General features: G+C 41.7%; 2 protein-coding genes across 3 annotated transcripts in view; one reads left to right on the top strand and one right to left on the bottom strand.

The window, feature by feature from the left end:
- The window catches only part of LOC123971847, a 12,375-nt gene extending 8,402 nt beyond the window's left edge, over positions 1-3,973 (top strand). Inside the window, exon 5 of the mRNA XM_046050865.1 lies at positions 13-3,973. Coding sequence (XP_045906821.1) covers positions 13-3,339 — 3,327 coding nt within the window. The 3' untranslated portion in view covers positions 3,340-3,973. The remainder of the gene's footprint in view (positions 1-12) is intronic.
- Positions 3,974-5,292: 1,319 nt separating this feature from the next.
- On the bottom strand, positions 5,293-22,604 carry slc39a6 (solute carrier family 39 member 6). Of its 2 annotated transcripts, none has more exons than XM_046050867.1 (12): positions 22,472-22,604; positions 19,799-20,006; positions 18,693-19,266; positions 17,349-17,505; positions 14,774-14,878; positions 14,449-14,618; positions 14,085-14,282; positions 12,975-13,059; positions 11,979-12,380; positions 11,660-11,740; positions 11,266-11,456; positions 5,293-9,886 (listed from the first exon to the last, which is right to left on the bottom strand). In XM_046050867.1, the coding sequence occupies exons 2-12, from the start codon at positions 20,002-20,004 to the stop codon at positions 9,734-9,736; spliced, it is 2,322 nt and encodes a 773-aa protein (XP_045906823.1). In that variant the 5' UTR covers positions 20,005-20,006; positions 22,472-22,604; the 3' UTR covers positions 5,293-9,733. The 2 variants fall into 2 exon arrangements, with proteins under 2 accessions (XP_045906823.1, XP_045906822.1); XM_046050866.1 differs by lacking the exon at positions 22,472-22,604 and adding an exon at positions 22,036-22,311.
- Between the last annotated feature and the right edge of the window lie 2,150 nt (positions 22,605-24,754).

The following is a 24,754-nucleotide window of genomic DNA, read 5'->3' as shown; positions in this document are numbered from 1 at the left end:
TTTGACCATGAGGTGTCTAAAAAAGAAGATCATCAAGACATTGAGGGGAACTTGAAGGTGATGATCAAGAAGATTCCCTGCCTTGCTATAGAGGGTGAAGGTTCCCTGAAACTGGAAGACAAAGACAGAGAAAATGTTGAGAAATTCTCCTGCAGATTCTTTGGAGACTTTTCTCTTGAAAAAAGTCCTGTGTCCTTTCAGGATGCAGTAGAAGTCTACCAAAGCCTGCCAAGATTACTGGGAGCCAACGGAGAAAAGGCTGTACCGATGAAAGTCTGGCTGTTGCCACTGACAAGTTTAGATTCTTCTGCTGCAAAACTGGTCCGTCAGATAAGTATAGGATTAGTTCAGGAATCACAGAGAGTCCTGGAGGACTTCAGTGAGCTGGAAATGAGGTGCAATGACACAATGAGAACCACCACTGCACAGCAGTTCCCACAGATTGGCAAAAAGATTAAAAGCTTTAAAGAGATGTGCTCTGAGTTCAAGCTGGGATTCCAACGAAACTTGGCAAAGAAACTTCCATCAATCCGAGGAGGAGGAGAAGAGGAGGCTGTGCTCGCAGAGATCCTGAAGAAGAGACATTCTTCTCCTTTCAACAGCAAAGACCTGAACGAGTGGATGGACTGTAAAATGACAGAAATCTGCATCTTGAAATCGTTTACCAATATGATGAAAAACACCAAGATCGTCCCCTCTCAGAATGTTCTTAGTGAAGAAACCCTCAGTGCAGATCATGCTGTGTGTTTTGTTTTCACCTCCCTGGGAAGTGCTGAACCGTACCTCTCAGCTTTATCTAACTACTTAAAACAAACAGCCGAACCAGACGACTCTCAAGATGCACATACTCGAGATGTAGAGAAAGAACAATGGTATCTTTCAAACAAAGTGCCAGATGCAATGAGGAATAAAGCAAAGCTCTTCAGTGACTTTGCAGAGGCCAACAAGGAGAACAAGAACATAAAGTTCCTGACAGTGGGATTAACAAATGAGACACAGAAAGGTTCAAGCATCTACCTTTATGAAGGCGCCTTTTCTGTCAATGAGAACTTTGAGCCGCCTTCAAAGCCTGAAACAGTAACAGCAAGTGACATAAAGCACAACAGTGTGACACTGAAGATTTCTGCGCCCAGATTTGGAGCAGAGAACATCACCTCCTACTCTGTAGAGTACTGTGTCAGAGGAGAGGATGGATGGCAACAAGAGACAGCATCAAAAGCTGGAGAAGTCACAGTGAGCCATCTGAGTCCTAACACAGAGTATATGTTCAGATGCAGAGCAGTGACCTCAGCAGGTGTTGGGCCGGCCAATGAAGTCAGTGGTTCCATTAAAACCTTACCTTGCAGCCCTCCTGGAGAACTTCAGGTTGAACCAAACTCAAGTGAGATCTCAGTCAGCTGGGAGAAACCTGCTGAGCTTGGACAAGATGTCCAGATTTTGAGCTACATCGTGGAGTACGCCAAAACAGACAACGGGGTGAAAGAGGAAGATCTCCAATGGAAGCAAATGATGTCGAGAGCTGAAAAGGCGATCATTTCAGGGCTTCAGCCAGAGACAGAATATGTTGTCAGGGTCAGATGTGACTGTGGTGCAGCTGGAAGAAGCAAGGAGAGCATCTCTGTTAATGTCTGCACAACAAAACGTGAATTTGCGCGTCTTGCCGAATTCCTCAAACATGTTAGCAAGAAGATAAATTCTGAATCCCCCTCAGTTTACAAACTGCCCCTGAAAGAAGAAGAAGATATGGACATCGATGGATGCCGAAAGTATGACTTTGGCAAAGAAAGCATGAGACAAAATCGCACAATAATGCTTCTTGGAGCAACTGGATCTGGAAAGTCCACCCTGATCAATGGATTGATCAACTACATTGTTGGTGTAAAATGGAAGGACAATTTCAGATTTAAATTAATTGAGGAGGATCAGTCGAGGTCACAAGCTGAAAGCCAGACCTCTGAAGTCACTGTGTACAATATCAACCACCAGGACGGGTTTCAGATTCCCTTCTCTCTGACCATTGTGGACACACCAGGGTTTGGGGATACAAGAGGAATAGGAAGAGACAAGGAGATCACAGAGCAAATCCGGAGGCTTTTCACCTCTGTAAATGGAGTCAGTGAGATTGATGCGGTTTGTTTTGTTACTCAGGCCTCTCTTGCCCGACTAACAGCAACACAACGATATGTGTTTGACTCGGTGCTCTCCATTTTTGGCAAAGATGTGGCAGAGAACATTGAGATGCTGGTGACCTTTGCAGATGGCAAGCAGCCACCGGTTCTCGAGGCAATAAACGTCTCCGGGGTTCCATGTCCAAAAAATGACATAGGGCTTCCAGTTCACTTCAAATTCAACAACTCTGCCTTGTTTGCAGATAACAGAAGCATCAGTGACAGGACCAGTGGTGGTGATGATGAGGATGATGACAACTTTGATGAAATGTTTTGGAACATGGGCACCAAAAGCATGGAGAAGTTCTTCACGTCTTTGGGTAAATTGACAACCAAAAGCTTGTTAATGACCCAAGAGGTTCTCAAAGAAAGAAAACAGCTTGAAACAGCTGTTGAAGGTTTGCAACCACAAGTTAAAGCTGGATTAGCAAAACTTGAAGAAATTAAAACAACCAAAGAAAAGATTAAAGACCATGAAACAGTCATGACTTCAAATGAAAACTACGAGATTGAGGTAGAAGTTATTAAGCCTGTCCAAATACAGCTCACAAAGAAAGGAGAGTACATTACCAACTGCCAGACGTGTTCAATTACATGCCACTACCCATGTATGATAGCAGATGATAGTGCTAAACATGGCTGTGCAGCAATGGATAGGACAGGGAGGTGCACTGTCTGCCCTGGAAAATGCATTTGGAATGTGCATTTCAACCAGACATACAGGTGGGACTATGTTCAAGTAAAAGAGAAGCGAACACTGCAAGAGCTAAAAGACAAGTATGAAAAAGCTACGAAAGAAAAGATGACTGTTCAGGAATTGATTGAGAGGCAAGAGGAAGAGATCGTTCACCTTCAAGACATGATGGTGTCCCTGATGGATCAGTCAGCTCAAAGCATAACTCGTCTGCAGGAGATCGCCCTGAGGCCTAACCCTCTGACCACTCCCGAGTACATCGACATGCTGATTGAAGGAGAAAAGTCAGAGGCCAAAGCCGGTTACCAGGCTCGAATTCAGTCTTTGGAAGCTATGAAGGACAGAGCGAAAATCATCTCCAAAGTAGCCAAACGAGACAAACTTACAAAAACAGAGGAGGAATTGTCTAAAGAAAAACAGGAGAGGAAAGAAAAGAAAGGTTTGCTCAAGAAAATTACAAGTTTCTTTGGATATTAAGAAAAAACATGACTACAAGTCTGCAGTCATGTTAGCCGCACTGTAAGGTTTTTACAGTATAGTGCTACAACAAATCTGTACAGCTTAGCTGTGGTAGGATCATTAGTATGTTAGCATGATTACAATTTATGCATATATTAAATATTGCTATGATAGTAACACGCTAACATCTTGCAAAGTAAAGTTAGCACGTTGATATAGCATGTTAGCATGCTGATTAGGATTCGATCCTAACTTCTTTTCATTATCCAGCATTTTAATAAAAATAAGAGAACAAAGTATTACTAAAGTATTAATAGCAGTACTTTTAAATCATTCTAATTATGTGTTTATAATTAAACATACTGTTTTGGTTTGAACTTCTTTTAGATAGCATTGGAAATGTTAACCAGGACAGGTGAGCTCCAGTAAACCAACATTTATCAGTAACATATAGTGAGAATCTTTTATTGCTTTTTGTTGCCTAATTGTACTTCAAATGCTAGAAATGACATGTAAATAATCTCATTGAAATGTGGCTATTAAGATGTCAGTACCAGATGTGATAATAAATATGTGTGGTTTTACTGGAAACAGTGCTTAATTATTGTAATGTTATGTGACTTAGACGTGATAATAAATAGATTTTGCTGGATATCTGTTGTTCTCTGTCTGTCACATCAGTTATACGTTTCTCGCTTTAGCTCTTACACTAAATCATCCTTTTTATTTGCCTCACACAGTTTATTATTATTATTTAGTCAGATTTCCATGTCAGGTATAAGTTTCTGTAAGTTTAGATTTCACTAAGAAAAAGTGGGGAACACAATTGCTTTTTTATCAGAATATTTAGGTTGTTGCTTATAATTTTGGACATTTACGTTCTGACAAGCTGTGTTTAGGAATACTCACAGACTGTTGACTGGTCCACTACAGCTGTTTTACACAGTACTTACTTAAAATAGCTCACCTGTAGAGAGAGGGGGCATGACACTGAACCTTCCTAATCAGTTTCCTTGAAGATGTTTCATCCAATGTCGTTTCATAGATTATTATGACAATTACCATGGATGTCATTAGGCTTATTTTAGGGGGGCTGAAGCTACCCTAACATGGTCCTCAGTCCCCCAAATAATAATAATTATTAGATTATTTTTTTTTACAGTGCAGACATGTACTCAAAGAGAAGCAAGAATATTGATGAATACTATAGAATAATAAAAAAATATATTTTTGGCTTAAAATAATCGTTTTTTCTTCTGCTTCACATTTTAAATCACTGCTGGAGTCGGACACTAGGACCCTATACACACACACACACACACACACACACACACACACACATCTATCTATATACACGTGTGTGTGTGTGTGTGTGTGTGTGTGTGTGTGTGTGTGTGTGTGTGTGTGTGTGTGTGTATGTATATATATATATATATATATATATATATGTGTGTATGTATCATGTTCATAACAGGTGCAGTTAATACAGGTAATGATTGGAGAACAGGAGGGCTTCTTAAAGAACTAACAGGTCTGTGAGAGCCAGAATTCTTACTGGTTGGTAGGTGATCAAATACTTATGTCATGCAATAAAATGCTAATTAATTAGTTTTAGATTCTGTCTCTCACAGTTGAAGTGTACCTATGATAAAAATGACAGACCTCTACATGCTTTGTAAGTAGGAAACCCTGCAAAATCAGCAGTGTATCAAATACTTTTTCTCCCCACTGTATCTTCTCGCTCTTTTATAAAAAATTACAAATGAACACCTTGTAGTAAACCCAAGAAAAAATGTTATCAATAATGGTGTGCGATGGACTGCCGACCTGTCCAGCTGACTCTGGCCCCTGCGACCCTGTACACAGGATAAGTGGTTGGCGATAATAATAGTTTTGCATTATTCAGGAAGAGGAAATATGAAATCATAACCTTTCGCTGTCCAGGCAAATCAGGACGAGGGTGAGGCAGAGTGTTGAAGGAAGGTGAGCGAGTTTATTTGTGTTCAGGAATGTCACAGAGCAAATTGAGTCAACATCACAGCTGCCTGAAGGTGCAGTGAGTCAATACAGAGGTGGACAAAATAACAGAAACACCGTCTAAACCACTGCAGCAAAATATCAGTTTGGTGAAACGCTTTCTTTTGGAGACAGTTACAGGTGCTGACTGGACTCAACGTTCATTTTTGAGGCCACAGAAAGATGATTAATTGTGATTTTAAGCAGCGAGTCAATGTTGGTGAAGGTGTTCTTCTGAATGAGGCTGGGTGGCTGAAACATTTACAACTGCTGAAACTTTACCAGAGTTTTGGTGGTGATGACAAAATACCTTGTTTACATACACACACATTTAGAGAAACATGCATTGTTAAAGCCATATAAGAAATCTGCCTCAGCACACTACAAAATTAACTAAACGATGATTTGAGCTGCTTTCAAATGTAACTCATGGGGATGTATTTAAAATAAAACAGTTCAGTATAAAATACACTCAATATTCAAATTGAACTCATTGAAGCTGCAACAAAAAAACAAGACATTTTTATAAACGTCAGCATCGTCTGACCTCTGTGAGGAAGTCATGAATATAAGACGGAGTTGTTCAGATGGTCTCATGTTAAATAAAGCCTCACTGAGGAATGATTCAATCAACAATTCATATCTGATGAAATAAGAAAAATTGTCTCCGTACTTGACAGTTACGTGCTGCAAAAATCGCCTCCAACATGCCGTCCTGTGTTCAAACAATTCGGGTTTCTTTCTTTCATCTTTTTGTTGTAAATATGTTTTACCTATGAAAAAGAAACATTATATTTTGTGAACAATTAAGAAAAAACATTGCAGACAAGAGTTGGAATAAATCACAACAAACAACACGAAAAGTTTGTGTAATGTTGATGAACTTGGGATGAAATTTATTTCGTTCTTAACGTTAGAGACCCGCCGCTTCTGACCGCAGCTCCACTTTGACACAGATGTTATCCTGTTTTAGATTTATTTTATTTTCAGTTGGAGCCCGATGATCCCTGTTGACACGACTTTAGTTTAACACAACCACAAATAACCTCAGACATGAGTCAGATCAGCGACTCAATTAAAACATTTTCAAAACAAAGATGATGGATTCAGATCATTGAATCGTGAGTATTTACCGCAGAGCTGTGTGGATGTCGTCTTTATGAGTTAATCCACCTTCATGAACAGAACAAAAACTTTATCTTTTCTTTTAGACAAAAACACGTTTTCCACACCAATATTTCTCTGAATGAGATTCTTTAGGTTTGTGTTGAATACGACGTAACAACAAACAGCACAGTGACTGAAAGTACACTCGACAACTGAAACACAAACTTGTACATGAATATATACATTTTGAATTATATTGTACATGTAATATACACAGTGAGAAACTTGCTTTTTGTGGGTTTCTGAGCGGTTCAAGCCAGAAAATAATAATTTCTTCTTATTTGACCTAAACATCAGAGCTTTTTAAAAAAAAAACACCTTGACAAAGAAAACCGTTCAAACTGAGCTCATGAAGACGTCACTGGAATCAAAGTCCACATTTAAACCGAACTGGAGTAATATTTTAACAAACTTTAACACAGAAGTTTTCTCTGCATACGATCGGTGCTGAGCTGCCACGTTAACTCTTCAACTGTAACAATAAAGTAAAAAAATAATTTAAAAACACACGCGACAGCAAACAGTTTCCCCTTTTTGATGCCAACATTTGCTTTAGTTTCTTGGCATTTGTCAGACGACGCATTTGGTTTTTCTCTTACAAACCTGTACACGTTTCACAGAGAAGTCAAAGGTCATGGCCAACCAGTCAGTGAGGCTCCTGAGGGCCAGGTTAGGGCCGCAATGTGATATCGCTTAAAGTTTAAGACCGTCTCTTCTACAAGTCACTGATAGTGTTCCACCCGTTTGTAGACAAACAGGAAATAGAAAGTCAAACCCTACTCGCTTTAACACGCCTGCTAAGTCACCTCGAGTTGTGCGTGAAAGTGTTAATTTGGAGATATTTGGGGAAAAGTGGAAATCAAATTTTGGCAGAGAAACCACATCACTGAGCGCGTGTTTAAATGGCGTATAACAAACACATTCTGGTGCTTTGAATATAAAAGAGGAAACACACTGATGTCGTCGTCACTTTCACCCCTAATTCGACATGCTCGATCAAACAGCTGCCAACATGCACCATCACCACTAACTTTAACAGAGTCAAGACCGCTCCAGGTGTTTTTCTTTCTAAACCCCAATATAAACTCTTAAAGCTTATCTGTATAAACAGGCAGCCTTAAAATTAAAAGGAAACGTAACAACAAAAACACTCTGGTGTGCTGGAATTAGCCTTGATCCAAAACACAAAACATTTCTTTAAAATGAATAGGAATGCAGATCCTGTTCTGCTCCACATGTGCAGACCTGTCAGGGTTTGGGGTTCACTTCCCAGCAGAGACCACACGTCAGATCTGCCCAGTGTTTAGACTGCAAGGCCAAAATGGAAAGAGCGCCCCCCCCCCCTTGAAGCCAAATTCAAACTCATCCAGGTTCACTTTTGTTTTTTTGATAATTGCTTTCAATCACACATCAAAAACCTTCGCAGGAGAGACGATTATTTTTTTAAGGCTCCACATTACTAACATGTTACATCTCTTGTTGATTTTTCTACCTCACAAATTAGTGCACGTCTCACAAGAAAACAAAACTAAGACCTGTTCTGAACTCTGCAGCTGATCACAAACAAACAAACGGCCTAAATGCAAACGTTCACAAGTTGTAACAGGAAAAGCTCGACACCAAAAACTATTTCAGTTGCACTTTGACACAAAATGTGAACTGAGGCGGTTTTTAATACGCACAGTTCAGAAAATCAGGTGACAACAAAAGAGGATCTGAGTTTTCATTTAATCCTCAGTGATAACATCATTGAAAGGATAATTAATTATTAATAATCACTTAATATCCAGTTTAGGTGTAAAGACTCAAACACAGCTGTGTCTTTTTGTCTAATTTAAGGAGCTCGTTGCCATGACAACACAAACCGTGAACAGACTTTCAAAGCAACAGCGAGCGTTGATTTTCAACTGAAATTCTCCTTCACCAATCAGGTTCTCTTAATGGACGGACTCCCTGCTGATTTAGCTCAACGTACAAAATGCAACTTTGCATTATATTTCTGATCCCTCCCCGAGGCCTCCTCACAGAGAGGCTGATGCTCCTAACGTGGTTAAAGAAAGACCATCAGACTGAATAAAAGGCCGCGATTTCCAAACCACCTCCTGGATTTTACTGCGGCTTCATATCCTCACTCTGGTTGTCCTCCCGTCTCAGAGCTTTCTGAGGCCAGAGGAGAACTTCATTTACATGGTTTTCTGATATTAAAGGCAGCAAACACTAGCAGCGTGGTAAAAGCACACGTCAGAACACCCTTCTGCTCTCTGTGAAGCACGTCAGGTTCGTCAGAGCTTTGCTCCCAGATCTGCACAGTCTGTAAAGTCCGCCTGATTCAAGCGTGACATGATGCTACGAGACGAGGCTCGCGTTGCTTTTTTTTTTAACTTGATAAACTCTTTAAGTGATGCAAACGTGCCTCTGCAGAGTCAGAGTTTTTTATAAATGTAACAAATGATAAAGAATAGTTTTATCCTGTCATTGCTGCACTAAGCCACAACACACACAAGGGGGAGCCACTCCAACACACACAGAGCCGAAAGCAACAGATAATGATTCTGTAACAAGAATAAAAATATATTATTACCATTAATTCATTATTATTTACTGGTTCCAGCTTCTAAAATTGATATTTTGTGGTTTTCTTTCTGAATATCTTTGGGTTTTGGAACGCGGGTTGAAAAAGCAACCAACCCCAACAGGAAACAAGAGACAGTTTTACATCACCTTAAAAACTTTAAATGTAACTCGTTACCCAGTCCGGCGTTGTACTAACGGTGGGGCTGATGGAGCTCTAGGGTATCTACTGGAATACTGATCTGGTTTGACTCAGCAGCAGAAACACATCAGATAAACAAATGACAAAATCAGACAAATTAAATAAAAAAAACCAGAATTAAATATGATGGCAAAAGATGTCGGGGGGCCTGCTGCCTTCACGTCTCATTGGATTCATTGTCAATATGACCTGCCAACACGTGAAAAATGATGGAATGAGGCTTCTGGTGGTGGTTTTTTTAGACCGTTATCTCCCATTTAGAGGTCACGAGTTTGTCGACACAGAGAGAAACCGCTCTGCAACTTCCTACATAACATTTGAACTGATGCTTCTTCCTACAGCAGGTGAAAATACCAACTAAATCAAGGCGACTGGACCTGCGTAGAACAACAAATAAAAGCACACGACGCTTCTGACGGAGACACGTGGAGGAGCTCAGGGTGAAACAGCTCTCCTTCAGTATCCCAGGTCCAGCTGGATTTTGTGCTCAAAAATGGCGATCAGCAGCATTATGCAGAAGCCCAGCAGGATGCCGGCGTTCTGCAGCAGGAAGAAGCCGCAGTGGCTGAAGCCGTGGTCGCCGGCGTCGTTATGCAACATCTCGGGCACCTGGGAAGGACAATAAGGCGCGTGAAGTCACACTGATCTCTGACTGGGTTCTGAAAACACTCTGCAGTGAAAACATGCACGATAAAACAATGCAACTTATCAAAAACAGTTCAATAATATTTTTTTTAGCTTTATTGGCTCCGTAGTTGTGCAGCCTGGTAACATTTGTTTAATGAGACTCCTTCATCCTCTCTGGCACCGTTCTCTCCGGAGTCAGATGTTTCAGATGGATTTCAGTTTCATCTGTGTGTCCAGATTTTAGCCTAGCTTAGCACAAATACTTGTAGGAGGGAGAAAATAATAGTTAGCTCCATCTAAAAAGGAAAAAACTCCACCTTCCAACAGCTTCACCTCTGACTGCAGGCAGCATCTGGAAAGTGCTGAACTCTCTGTTTGAGGTCCGTCCTAACTCACCCAGCTGGGAACATACAGGGAAGTTAACGACCAGCTTGTTAAGCTACAAGACCTCACTGCGCTAAAAAGGACACCTGTGGCGAAGATTATTATGTTCTTATAAAGACTTAACAAGGAGTCTGCTCTACAGAGCGCAGTGCTGAGCAGCGGCCACAAGAGGGCAGCCTCGGACTGCAGAAGTGTTGCTGTGTTCTCCAGACAGCAGCGGGTTGTGACGGCTCTCCTCTCTCCTGCTTTTATAAACCTGTCATGTGTGCAGGTTTTAAAGAGAGTAAGTGTGAGAAGAGGCCATCTGGTCCTGACGGCTGCTGAGAGCCAGACATTGTTGAGTCGACAGAACAGACGCTGCCGACTGGACGAGAGCAGAGGAGTTTCAGTTCTCCTGACTCGGTGGGAAAGAGCCCAGCAGTTTGTTTCTGCGTCTTAACATAATAACATAGATGCACCTTTTAGTACTTTTTTCCCACAGCTTTCAATTTAGAAACCGTAGCTGGAAGCCTGCACTGTTATTCATGCCTTGCATCGTCATTTGTAACTTGTACCTTCTACTGTACATGTATTATTGCTGTTCTGTGCACAAGTACAGATGACAGAATCATTAGAAAGTGGTTCGTTCATGTAAAACCGTGCTTCGTTTTCCAAATCCAACCCAGTGGGTTAAGATTATTTTGTCAAAAGGCCAATTTATTATAATCTGTACAAAGGGTTCAACTATTGAGACTGACATTAAAAGACAACATTTTGATTCATATTAACCCGATCATAGAAGACTTGTTGGGGTTACAATAAGGACCTGTACCAGGAAGCAGCAGCCGACGTCCACCAGGAGGGTCTGCAGAGGTATCTGCAGTTTCTGTATCATAACAGCTGTGTTGGCTCTCAGCTGGTACTTGGTTTTGTTTGTCTTTAAGCTCAGGATCTTGTGATTGTCAGCTGTACTGGTTTTAGGGGCAGCGTTCACTCACCATGTCCACCAGAGCCACATACATGAAGAGCCCGGCTGTGAGGGCGAAGATCCACGTGGAGATGTTCTCTGCGTAGTGTCCGATCAAGATACCGGTCACCATACCCAAGTAGGCCATCATGGCCGACAACACGTTGTAGAGAATGGCCTGACGCACCGTCATACCGGCCTTCAGGAGAACCGCAAAGTCACCTGGGAAACAGAGTAAACTGTAAACTCCAGACAAAACTTTTTAAAAACCTGTAAAGACATCGAATGAGATCTAAAGAGAGAACTGATTAAACATTTTACTGAATACATTTATAAACAATGTTGCACATAAATATCAAGATAATACAGGATTTTAATGTTAAAGCTTCACTCGTGCTACTAACACTGAAGTTGGAAGGTCTTACCCAACTCGTGAGGCAGCTCGTGGCAGAAAACAGCCACAGACGTGCTGAGACCGCTGGACAGACCCTCAGTGAAGGCAGCTCCTGCAGAGTGATGTCAAAATATTCAAACCCCACTGTCATCTGATTGTTAACAAGCTAACACATGCATGCCAGGATGATAACATGCCCGATGTTTGCTGTTGGCAATAAGGCTGGACAACAGGGAGAGAAATGTTTAATCAAGACGTAAGTTAATATTTCTGTTCAGCTAATTTAACCAACCTTTCTGCCTGGCTAGAAATACGCTTCGGAGGTCATGTGTTACAGTAAAACGACTCACCGATGGCGAGGCCGTCGCTGAAGTTGTGCAGCCCGTCTCCCATGATGACCATCCAGGCGAGCGTGGCCACGCCGGCCTCCTGGAAGTGCTGCTCTGAGTAGGAGTGGGAGTGGCTGTGAGGGTGGTGGTTCTGGGAGTGGTGGTGGTGCAGGATGTGGTGGTAGTCGTGGTGGTGGTGGTGCATGCTGTCGGTCTGGCCCACCGTGTCGTGGAAGTGGGAGTGGCATTTGTTCTCGCAGTCCTCGGCGGTGTAGGCGGCGGCCCCCGACGCTCCGCTGTAACCCTGCGGCGAGACGACGGACACCTGCGGCGCCAGCATCACCTGCTCCTCCTCCGCCACGCCGCCGCCGTGCAAGCTGCTGGAGTGGTGGCCAAATATACCGGCCCCGTTGGTCTCCACATCTGGAGGAAGACGATAAAACTGAGGTCATCTCGTTTGAAAGGAAAGAACGAGTCGGACGCACGACCACAGACAGACGCCAACAACGCAGCACGTTTACCCTCACTGCTGACGTCTGAAGGAGATTTTTGTTTAGTTACTGTTGATATTACTGAACCCGGACTAGTCTTTGACGAGTTTGACTCGGAGATGAGGAACACTGAAAACGCCATGACAACAAACGTGTGACACGGCTTTCCTCAAAGATGAGCTGCACATTTTACAGAGTTAAAAATAACTGCGGTGGGAACTCTGTGATGAGACACTGTTCTTAACAACATCATACCTCATCTCTGACTGTTCTTGTTTCTTGACTCCATTACACCTTGTTATAAGCTAAAACAGCATTAAGGCTTTATTACATTACATATTATTGGATGTAAAACGGTGATACAACTTTGTTTTGGTCTTTGGGAATCAAAGAGTTTGTTGCTACATGAAGAAAAAGTGTTTATCTTTTTTCCTGCATTTAGTCTCAGGGGCTGAATCCTAACAGACATTTTCAGAAAGTATTCCAGGTTTTCCCTCCGGTGTGTTTGTTTCGTGTTGCGTCTCACCTTCAGTCGGCTTTTGGTCGTTCTCCTCCAGAGCGGGCAGCTTCTCTGGATCTGCTTTGTCGTTCTGGTCCCACTTCTTCTGGATCTGTTGGGACCGAATTTTTATTTCATGACACCGCATGAAGAGCCACAGAAACAACGATAAAACATTTTGTGTTGGTACTGAAACCTCAGTATCTGTGTTCACACCTATTTATTTACAACCTGGCATTAAAATTTCACTTTCTCCACCACCAAACGGTGGGACCCGCTCTACTGAATCAGTTAGTTCAGTTGGTAGCTGCATAAACTGGCCCAGAGATGATTTAACTGCTGAACATTAGGGGTGGGGAAAATAATCGATACAGCATAGTATCGTGATATTTGCCACGGCAATACTGTATCGATACACGGATGCCAAGTATCGATATTTTATTATATAAATTGCAGATGGAAGTTTTAACTTTTTGGTACCAGAATAATAAAATCTATTGCTCTTTTACTCCACTAGAAAACTTAACAGGACTGAAAAATTGATATGAACAAACAGAGAAATTTCTCTTTTTAGATAAACAGATGTTGACAAAGTTGGACTTTAGGGACCTAATTGGAAGTTGGAAAAAGGTAATACAATATATCTCAATATATTTAACATAATATCATGATAATATCGTATCGTGGGGCCTCTGGTGATTCCCACCCCTAGTGAACATCCAGCACATACACATACAATAACTATGTGGCGGAAATATCGGTCCATCTTAGTCTTAAAAAAATAAAATAAAAAGTCTGACGACAGGCAGTGAGGCCATGCAACGCGTGAACGTGCTTAAAGAGCACCGATCATTGAACGAGCTACTGTTTTATTAGTTTGTGAGCGCTGTTGAATAAAAATCTATAAAATAAAATAGTAAAATAACAGAAAGGACGTTCTGAATGTGGACACACAATAACACCAGGTGTAAATCTAATCAGGTAGATACAATCTGGATAAGAGACACATTTTAATGCCTGGTGAAAAGGACCAGCTAACAGTTTTTTTAGGAGAGACTTTGAAAAGCATCGTGGCCCATCAGAATTAGGACAGGAAGCGTGTGTGCAACTGCAGGAAAAAACAGGTCCAACTCTGACCTTTTGTTTCTTGTCCTTGTACATTTTGCCCAGCGTCAGGAAGTGCTCGATTAGAAACATGAAGTAGACTCCGCTCAGAGTCGTCAGGCCCTTCCACACAGCGTCCAGGTTTTCCTCTCGCTCATCATGGACGTGATCTCCCACAGAGACATTCATCCCAGAATCCTCGTGGTGGTGGTGGTGGTGGCCTCCCTGAGCCTGAAGCATCCACAAACATAAAGAGACTGAGCACAAACTGCCAACGCTACTAATCACTGCTGCCAATTCCCTGCAATGGAGGCCAAACTGATGTATGAGGAACACGTGCTGCAAGATTTCCCGTGGTAACTTGAGTTGTAAGCGTCTGGACGTGGCGAAGACTCACGTGGGGGATGAGATGAAGGAAGGCGTCGCCGCTCAGCGTGCCGACAGCCAGCGCCACCAGGAAGCTGAGGAGGAACTTGAAGAAAACTCTGTTCATGAGCGGGATGAGGACGACGCCGAGCAGGGAGAGCAGGCTGATGATCGTGATGGAGACGAACCCGCCGACCCACGCTGCAACGCACAGATCAGACACCTCAGCTAACCGAGACTTCACGACATATATAACTTCGCCATTTATTAATCAACCTCCACAGATCTAAACATTGTAAGAAACTGAAATGTCGGAGCGTTACTGAACGAGAGATCAGTTTCAGATTTAGTCTAACCTGTTGTGATGCTTTTGCCACTCTCTCCACCAGAGCGCTCGCTGTGGTCGTGGTCGTGGTCCGAGTTGTTGTGGCCACCATGGTGAGCGTGAGCATGTTTATGGTCTAGAAATGAAAAAGAGTTTAAATACTTCAAAACTGTAGTTACTAAATGTGTATTAGGTCAAACAGAAACATCAGTCACACCCATAAAACTGCCGACAGCCTGCACTACGAAGGAAGTTCAACCTGACTCTGACCACCTACACTGGAGTTAAACGGTACTACGAAGGTGGATAAGACATTGTTTAGTTGAGTCCGTGTTAACTCGGTGTTAACTTCATCAGAGGCGTGTTCGGCCGAGTTTTTCCGCAACGGCGCATGCTCCGTATTTCTCCAGAGGAACGCACGTTGTCGGTGTCAGGAAATCGTGAATGTAAAGACAAGTTAACGGCTAAATCTAATATCGTGGCGGACGACAAAGCCAGGGAGGCTTGTTGGCATCGCATTGAGTAAATTTGTAGCCTAATTATCTTCACAGTGTTCTTATTGTATGTATTTTATGGGCTCTTCTTTTATGTGTAAGGTACAACTGCACAGAAGGTCCATTGTAATAGGAAAAAAAAAGGAGCCAGCGGAGAGGGGGAATAATCCAAGACAGAATTTAATTTCCAAGATTAATCTACAAGTAAAAAGCTTGAATATTCTCTGACATTATAGTAACACATTTATGAGAGAATCTTCACTTTGCGAGGCTGCAACCTCACACACGTCTGCCGTGTAGTAGGCTATGCACTGGAAAGTTGTATTAAACTTTGCAATCGCAATTAGCAGTGAGGAAATAGTTTAGCCCACAATCACTATCATGCACTGAAGAGACTTTGCCTTGGATTGGCCATATTCAGAAAAAAACCCCCACCAGAATGATTGAGTTTTTATGACTTTAATTTCAGGGAATTTCCAATTTTTCTTCTTGTAAATTTCACACTTTCATCTAGGATTTTTTTTCTGTTTATTACCCCTCACCCTGGCTCCCTAGTCTTTGGACAGTTAAAATAGTCAATCTAAATATGTGAAAACACTCAGGAGAATTCAATTATAGCCTACAGATGGGCTCCATCTACCAAACTATCCCGTTAATTAATTAAGCTTCCTCTTTAAAATCCCCGAGGCTGCAGGGCCCGCTGTCTGAACGTGATGCTGTTGTGTTCAGAACTTGATTGCAGCCGCAGTGGAACAAATCAGCATGAAATCTAAACAGATTTTATGAAGCCATGTGTAAGTTACCTGGATAAGCCAGTTTCCCCGCTTCGTAGTACAGGCCAATGTTGTTCCTGGTGTTAACAGGTAAATCTGGATTGTCAAAGTTCACCTAAACATTCCAGGTGTGTTGATCGGTGAGTCAGCAAACCTCATCCTCTCAGACACTTCTTGGATATTTGACAAGTCAAAGTTTGAGTCAGTTTAAAAATATAATTTTTTAAATATACTCAATGCTATAAATGATGATGTTGTTTGCACCGTCATCTAAGAACTAATTAATTAAGTTCACAAGTGTGTCGAGGAACATCTTGCCTTTCATTTGGGCGCCCGTGTTTTCACATTTGAGCAGCTGTACAGTCACATTAACAGCAGCTGCAGCGTCTCGCCCATTTTCTCTGTTCTCAGCAAAAACACACAGTAAAGATGATCCGCTGACTTCCTACCAGCAACAATAAACCTTTCACTACAGTTTTGATGTCTGTATCTGCAGAATTTGTCACAGACATGAACACATGAACTCCACACCTCCTGTATGTGTTTCAGATTCAAAGCCCTCCAGCGAGTCCCTTCGTTTGTCAGCAGCTTTTACTGTTTTGTATTTATCTAATGCAAACATGTAGAAAGATGAGGCTGGCAGCAGCAGAGCGGTCTGTGTGGCCCAGGTCTTATCATTTGTTTATTCAGTCAAGTCAGTTCGGTAGACGGTGCGTGTTCACTGGGGCTGGCCCGAATGTGAGAGAGTCTGATCCGGGAACAGTTTAGCTGGGCGGAGAGCAGACGGGTATTTAAATGTCTTAGTTGTTTGCAACCTACAGTTTACTGATTTCACTGAAATCTGACTGTTTTGATCTGTAATGAAAATGTAAAATTAATAAACCCCATAACTTCCACACTACTGCTGTCATCGCTCAGTTTAAAGACTTTTTTTTGTTTGTTTTGGAGTAACAAAAAGATGACAGACGTGAAATACGATCCAGGAAGTCCGGTCCAGTACCAGATCCATGGGTTTGAAGGTTTATCAGACATCAAAACACCTCACAGATGTGGCTCAGGGGCAGCTCCCCCAGTCTGTGTGAGCTTGGGCAAGATAATAAACCTGAAATTGCTCCCAACGGCTGTTCCATCGCTGTCTGAATGTTATTTCTGTTCCTGAGCTGAGCAATCTGTGTGTGAATGTGTGACGTAGTGTAAAAGCGCTTTGAGTGGTCGGAAGACTAAAATTTCAGATCATCTAATACTAAAACCTTCTAATAAGAGGATTTTACAACTCCAGGAAGTTAGAGCGGATTGAATCTCTTTCTTTTTCAGGTGGCTTTCATCAACGGGCTCCTACCTTTCTCCCCGTGCTCTGCAGCGCCTCCGTGCAGGATGCACGCTCCGCCATCAATCTGGTTGAGGAGGGCGGGGCAGAGGAGGCTGAAGTCAGCGAGGGTCACGCCCACCTCCTGAGACATCCCATGTGAGAAGAGGATGCTGGAGGCGTTCAGACACTGGAGATAAGAACACATCAGTCATATGTACGTAAAACGATACATCCATGAAAAGCCATTTAGATTTCACATCTGGATAGATTAGTTTTATCTTTTTAGACTTTGTATTCCTGTCATTCGCAGTGCTACTGCTTGTTCTGTCACACTGTTCTCTGAACTAACGAGTCATGTTCAAGACGAAATCACAACCAGTTTACCACCAGAACAAAAGGAAGCGGTTAGCTTACTCACTCGGTGAGGCAGTGAAGGCACCACAAATGAACTGTAACTTATTCTGTGATCATGAAACACGTGTTGTGTTGAAATACAGTAAGTATAGTTAAGATCTTTATTTAAACACGGACGCACTGAGCAGTTTGGCTGTTAAAGCTTCAGTATGTACGTTTTAGTGACATCTAGTGGTGAGGGTTGAGAATTGCAACCAATAGCTCACGGTGCATTCATGTGCTCCTCAGATGGCCCAATTTCCCAGTTGTGAAGTGGTTCTTCCGACTTCAGTGTTTGTTCATGTGCTCTTAAGTCAGAATGTGGAATCAACATGGACGCTACTAAAAGGATGAGCTAGATTAACATTATCAGAGCAATTTAAATTTCTAAATCCAACAACAAAAAGGCTGTGAAAACTTTCAACACATGGTCCTCTTATAATTTCTTTAAATAATATAGACTACCCCTGGGAATTTTTTTATTACTTGTGTCTTCTTTTATATTTGTATATGTCCCATGTACACTTTATTCGTCTTTTTGTAATTATAATTGTTGCAAAGTAATAATAATTTGTCCAAATTTCACTTTTCTTCTTCCTTCTAACAAACCAGTCGACGATTACTACTACTACTTATTCTTAGTTCGTATTCAACATAGTGACAAAACGCACTCTGTAGAGCAGTCTGTCCGTTTGGGCTACTGTAGAAACATGGCGGTGAAACATGGTGACGTCCATGTAAGAGGACCCGCAGTTATGTAGATAGAAATGTCTCATTCCAAGGTAATAAAAACATAACGGTTCATTATGTAATGTCTTTAAACACCACTGAAAACATAGTTATGGATATTATATTGCATTTCTGTCAATAGATCCTCCTAAATATTACACACTGGTCCTTTAAATAGAAACTTTAAACTTTATGCAGTATAAACATTTGGCACTGAACTCAATGTGTGTAAATGAGGATCTGATGTCGTACCTCTGCACTGCCCACGCTTCGATTGCTTGGAAGATCCTGGTTAATATGGTCGTGATCGTGATCATGGTCGTGGTTAAGATGATCCCCCCGGCTGACTGCAGCCATCTGTATCTGGCTTTCAGTGACCAGTCTGGCAGACGCCCTGCTGGTTTCCTCCCCTGCAGGACTGGGTTTTTCTGGGCTGCCGTCTTGTCTCTTATGAGCTTCACCTGGTTTCACCTCCAGCTGGGCGCTGTACACCGCCGTGGTGCCGACCTCCTGAGCCGCCGCCCCCACAGTCTTCTTGTCGTGCAGGTTGTGACGGCTGTCCTGATCTTTTGAGACTTCGGGAGTCTTTGGAAACTTTCTGGGCTGAGAGGGTTCACCGTGAACGTGTTTCTGGTGATGTTTGTTGTTGTGCTCATGACCATGGTGGTGGTGATGGTGTTCACCTTCGTGGTGGTGGTGATGTTGGTGGTCGTGATGGCCTGGTTGCTCGTGATGCTGCACAGTAACAGTCCTGATGCGATCCAGCCCCACGTTCTGTAAGAGACGCTTTAAGCCGGCCAGAGAGATGGTCCCGTTTTCTCCATATCTGTCCAGTTTAATAAAACATGACTATTAAAAGTGAAATAATAAAAAAGCAAATCATTCATTCAAAAATAACTAACAGAGTTCCTGTTTCCACAAAGTCCTCCTCCAGGATTTATGAGCTGCCAGTCCAGATGAGAGTTTACTGCTATTTCTGGAGAAATGATTTATATTTCACTGGATACAGTCTTTTAATATTTAACTACTGAACAAACAATATGTTTACTTATTCATGAGTCCTATAAGAGGACATGCGCAGCACCATTTTTCAAAGACTTTCAATATAAAAAATTTACTTGAAGTTGTTTTGTGTCAGCTGTGAACATTAAAACCAACTGGTTTAATATTATAATTAAATGATTGTGTGTCTGGTCTACGTACAGGCCTGGGTATCCACCTCAGTACCTTTTTGGTACAGACTCAAATGTGTGTAGTTAATGACGAAAACATGGCTGATTAAGTGCGATTTCATTTTAACCACAACAGTTCGTCAGTGACTCCGTTTTATCTTGTCCGGGTCGCCGGCAGGAGCTCACCTGTTGAACAGCGCCTCCAGGTGTTGCCTCTGGCTCTGCTCGGCTCTCTGTGGGTCGAGCACAGCTGACAGTAAACGCACCGCGCTGTTCGTCTCTGTGGTTGACGGGCTGCAGTCTGAACCGGCCGCCCCGTCGCCGCCAGAAAAACTCACGGCGAGGAGAAACATCACGGCCAAGACGGCTCGACTCCTCTTCTCGTCCATCATCTCTGCCGGGGGAACAAGGATGTTCAGACAGGACGAACAGCTACAGAGCGAGTTTGAAGATCTGTTAAAACTATTTTTGAAAACCAATGACAACTTGTTTTAAATCAATAAAACATTTTATTCATTTATTTTGCGATAGAAATATTTATAACTGAACTAATTACTGAAATAATCGATTAATAATTTCAGCCTTTCCCCCCCCCAAACAAAGAAAAAAAAAGTCAAACATTCACCGTTTCTCCAACGTGAGGACTCTCTGCTCTCTTTTATATCACAGTAAACCGAATCGGTTTTGATTTTGGTCTGTTGGACAAAGCAGGAATTTTTAAATACGTCGTTTAGAAGAGCTTGGCCGTTAATCGCAGCTAGAAATTTGGAATGTTTTCTTTCATAACTTTAGTCGATAGTTTCCGTTGAGTGACAGCCTATAAGCTAAAACTTAAACAACCTGTCAGCTAGTTGTCAGGCCCTAAAGTCCAGAGCTAGAGGAAGTAGAGGTTAACCATCACAAGAAAGGAAATATTAATCATTACTGTAGAAAAAGGTCATCATTACACTCATCATTATCAAAGTTGATGTGGAAATATCTGAAACCATCTGCAGCTGGTTTTTATTTGACCCTTCAGTGGATTCAAACCTTTAATCGCGCCACCTGTCCTACTAAAACTTCTTCATCACCAGAAGACTTGACTTCCTATAGACCTAATGAGGAGTTGAGAAAATAATCTATGGATTAATCTATAATTAAATTAAATCATATCTGCAGAAACACTACAGTATCAGGAAACATGAAGGACACAGAACAGATGCTTTGAGAAGCTTATTACACATTCACACAATTCAACAGTTAGAAAATTTGTCTAAAGTGTTTGGCTGTGACTGATAAAGTGACTCTGACATATTCTGCCCTCGAGCGTTAAAAAGGCCACCATGAACAAACGGCCACAAACCAGCAGTATGTAGTGTAAAGTACCTGTGCTACTTAACGTTGAGTCATTTCCCCCGAAAGCCCGAGGTGTCGTCAGCACATTGCTTGTTTTTTGCCTGACTAACAATCCAAAACCCAAAGAAGAAAAAGCAACAAATCCCCAAATTGGAAGGAGTTAATGTTTTTCTGTCAATCCCATCAGTAAATAAACAGCTGTGTGGACACAGAGCTGTTTTCTTCTAAGAGGAGGGAAGTGAAACTGACAGTTCATATCAGAGAGGATATATATACACACATACTATATACACTGACCTTTGACTTTAAACACATATAATTTAGAGCTTATATTTACACCACAAAGGGACAAGATAATACAACACTGGTATAACTGGAATACATTCTTCCCACTTCAGCTCTTTGCATTAAAGTTTAAATGGTTTGAACTTTGAGTAAAAATCCATTAGTACATTCAGCAAAAGTTAACAAGAAATTCTATTTTATATGCTCACTGTAGCCCTTTAAAACCTTTATCTGCAAAGTAACAACTAACTATAGCTGTCCAATAAAGCAGTGGAGTTAAAAGTGCTAAATTGCGCTAATGTTGTAAAATGTTGCACACATGTCTGACGTTAATTAACGTTATTACACAACAGAAATAAGTATGGATTATGGTTAATTCCGGATACAGATGGCTTTAAACCACCACTTACACAGAAAATCCCGATTAGATCACACATTGCTCATCGCGCTGTCAGCCAGTTTAGCTTAGTTAAAACCCACAGCATTGTTTAAAGAAGACAGATGGAAACATTTAAAATAATGCCTGGTTTGTTGGATGTTAAGCCGTTTTGAAGATCAGTTTTCAAGTAATTGGGTTAGAGAAATTTAAGTTATATTGAGATGGCATTCGTCCATTAACAAGAACGTATATTAAAACTTGTAGGTTTTCTGAATGGAGTTTGGCGTACGGCTCCTTAAAGAACGCTAGATTGCTAGCTTAACAAAACAAACAGCTCATCGTTATTAGTAATAATCAATGTAAAAATGTGTTTAATATTCAGAAATAACTGATGGTAACACTAAGAGGGTCGAAGCGTCCTCACCTCTTCTGTCTGTAGCAGTGAATTAGCTGAGTTAGCCACCGTGCTAACCGCGGTTAACGTTACTTGGATAAATTTCTCAGAGGATGCTGGCAGATGGCATCAGCCAGGTGGCGGCGGCCCGGGCTCGGGCCTCGTGCTGCAGCCGAGGCTCGGCCTTAAACTTAATGATATCAAGCCATAAAAATATAAAAACACCCCCTTCTCCCGCGGTACAACCAGCCACGCGTGTCTGAGCAGAAACACACTCACACACTGGAGGTAAACAGAAACACGTTGGGTTTATGCGCTCTGCACCAGCCCGGTGCCGTGTGCACAAAGTCGGCAAACCCGGAAACTGAACCCAGCCGCTGCCGCCGCCGCCGCCGCCGCGCGGAACGGACGTGTTTCCGCTCAATTTAGACCAAAATAAACCTTTAAACGTGTGGAAATAACTTACAGTTAACAGAATGCTGAGTTTTATACGCGCTAGTTGCTGCGTGAACGCTTCCCGGTGCTTCTCGGTGCTCTCCCGGTCCCGTAATGAAGGATGTGGTGTGCGTGGCGCCTTCAGGGGCTGCCGGAAATCTGGGTTTCCCTCCAAACACTGGAGGAGGAAGAGGGAAAATGCAGAGCCAACCAAAGTGCCTGAAAAGTGCAATTTGCATATGAAAAGCTGCATCCCTCTTTAGATACTTGGCACTTGAAAGAAAATTAGCTGTTTAAAGTATTTTTTTTAATAGTGTTTATTATACTGTAGCCTACATGCATAATGTCTGAAATTAAGGAAAATAAATGTCATGGATCACTAGATCCAGGCAATAAAACAATAATTTTCCTCAATAACAAAATAATGTTCGATAAATGTTTGGTTAAATTCATTTGAATTGCAAACAAATTTCCAAATAACGTTTCTACTAAGATATTTATTTTGTTGAAGTTTATTAATTTAAACTCATACTTTATCATAAAAGTGTTGAATGTTCTACCTCAGATATGTGAAGCCATCCACTGTTTGGCATCAAGCGTTTGTAAACTTGAAAGAAATAATGATTTCACATTTATCCTGATAATCATCGATATCGACTGATGTGACTTTTTTTTTTATCATGATAACATTTTTGGCCATATTGCAAACCCTATGCAGGATGGATCCATGTGTGCAATTAGGGGAAATAAATGTCACGGACAATGGAGGCTATATGATGAGAAAATATTAAAAGTGTGCAATAATACACAAACATACTGTATATAAAACATAAGAAGATAAACATTTCTAGGAATATAACTAGTGGGTATCCTTCTGCAAAGGAAACTGCAAAAACCTAAAATAATAATTGCTGCTATCCACCTTTGCACTGTGTTGCATAGACAGATTTTGCATCAATGCACTGTGGACAAATTATTTATATTAGACAATTTTTGCACTGATTGTACACTATTTGTTTAACTGTTGTAAATAATTTGTTAATCACTGCTTGACTTTAAAATTGTTGTTTTTGTCTTGCATTCGCCGTGGGACATGAGAGAAACACAATTTAAATCATCTGTGTCCTTGCACATGGTAGACTTGACCATAAAGTTGACTTTGACTTTGAGTTCATCACTGGATGTGTGATTTAGGGGATGAAAAACCTCGGAGAAGAAAAAGTGAATAAAGACATCACATCACAGAGCTGAAAGATATTTTCTTCTTCTCATTCTTCCTTTGTGCAAAATAGACGTAGTGGTATGAAGCTCGGGTACATAGAACAAAGAATAACACAGAACATTCCTCACAATCCTCAAACCGAGGACGATTTCCTGAAACAGAATTTGGGCGCTGCTCAGGAAATGACTCTAAATCCGTGTTCACAGTATTTCCAGGAGCTGCTGACAGTGATTTTAATGATGACTGGTCAAACAGATGTAACGTCAAACACAACAAGGGCGACTGGTAAACAAACATCTGGTAAAAAAAGATGACTAGAGATTTTAGAGATATTTTCCAAGGAACACCTGAAGGCAGCACAGGAGGACCTGAGCTGGAAGCAGATGCTGTGAAGGAGGATGGCAGCGCAGAACATGTGACTGGGCTTTGGTAGCATGTGACAGCACTGCCAGTGTCCAGGTCTGTGAGAAAGAAGAGGGGAAGGGGATTAATTAAGAAACATCTGAAACTCTGAACAGTAGTTTTGTTGCATAGATTCTTTTCTTCCCACGCCACTTTAAACTTCTCAGAGGGAGATTTTTACTTCACTACATTTATCTGACAGCTTTAGCCTCACAGCAAGAAGGTCGTGGGTTCAAACCCCGGTTGCCCCGGCCTTTCTGTGTGGAGTTTGCATGCTCTCCCCGTGTCTGCGTGGTTTCTCTCCGGGTGCTCCGTCTTCCTCCCACCGTCCAAAGACATGCGGACTGATTGGTGATCTTAAATTGTCCTTAGTTGTGAGTGGTTGTTGTTCTTGTTGTGTTGCCCTGCGATGGACTAGTGACCTGTCCAGGGTGTACCCTGCCCTCCAGCCCCCTGCAACCCTGTATGCAGGGTATATATAATAGTACAACAATTACACGGATATTGTACTGCTTTAGTACTTAAAGTGCATTTTCCAATTAATATTAACATACTGAACTAATATTTCAAATACAGTACTTTTACTTGTAACAGCATGTTTTTGCAATGTGGTATTAGTACTTTTACTTGGTGATCTGAATACTTCCTCCACCTCCAAACTGGAAAAAAAAAACTCCTCAACTTCTCCCC

This window comes from Micropterus dolomieu, linkage group LG06 (genome assembly GCF_021292245.1).
Source record: "Micropterus dolomieu isolate WLL.071019.BEF.003 ecotype Adirondacks linkage group LG06, ASM2129224v1, whole genome shotgun sequence".
In the NCBI taxonomy this organism is placed as follows: domain Eukaryota; kingdom Metazoa; phylum Chordata; class Actinopteri; order Centrarchiformes; family Centrarchidae; genus Micropterus; species Micropterus dolomieu.
This window is presented reverse-complemented; position numbering and strand designations above follow the sequence as displayed.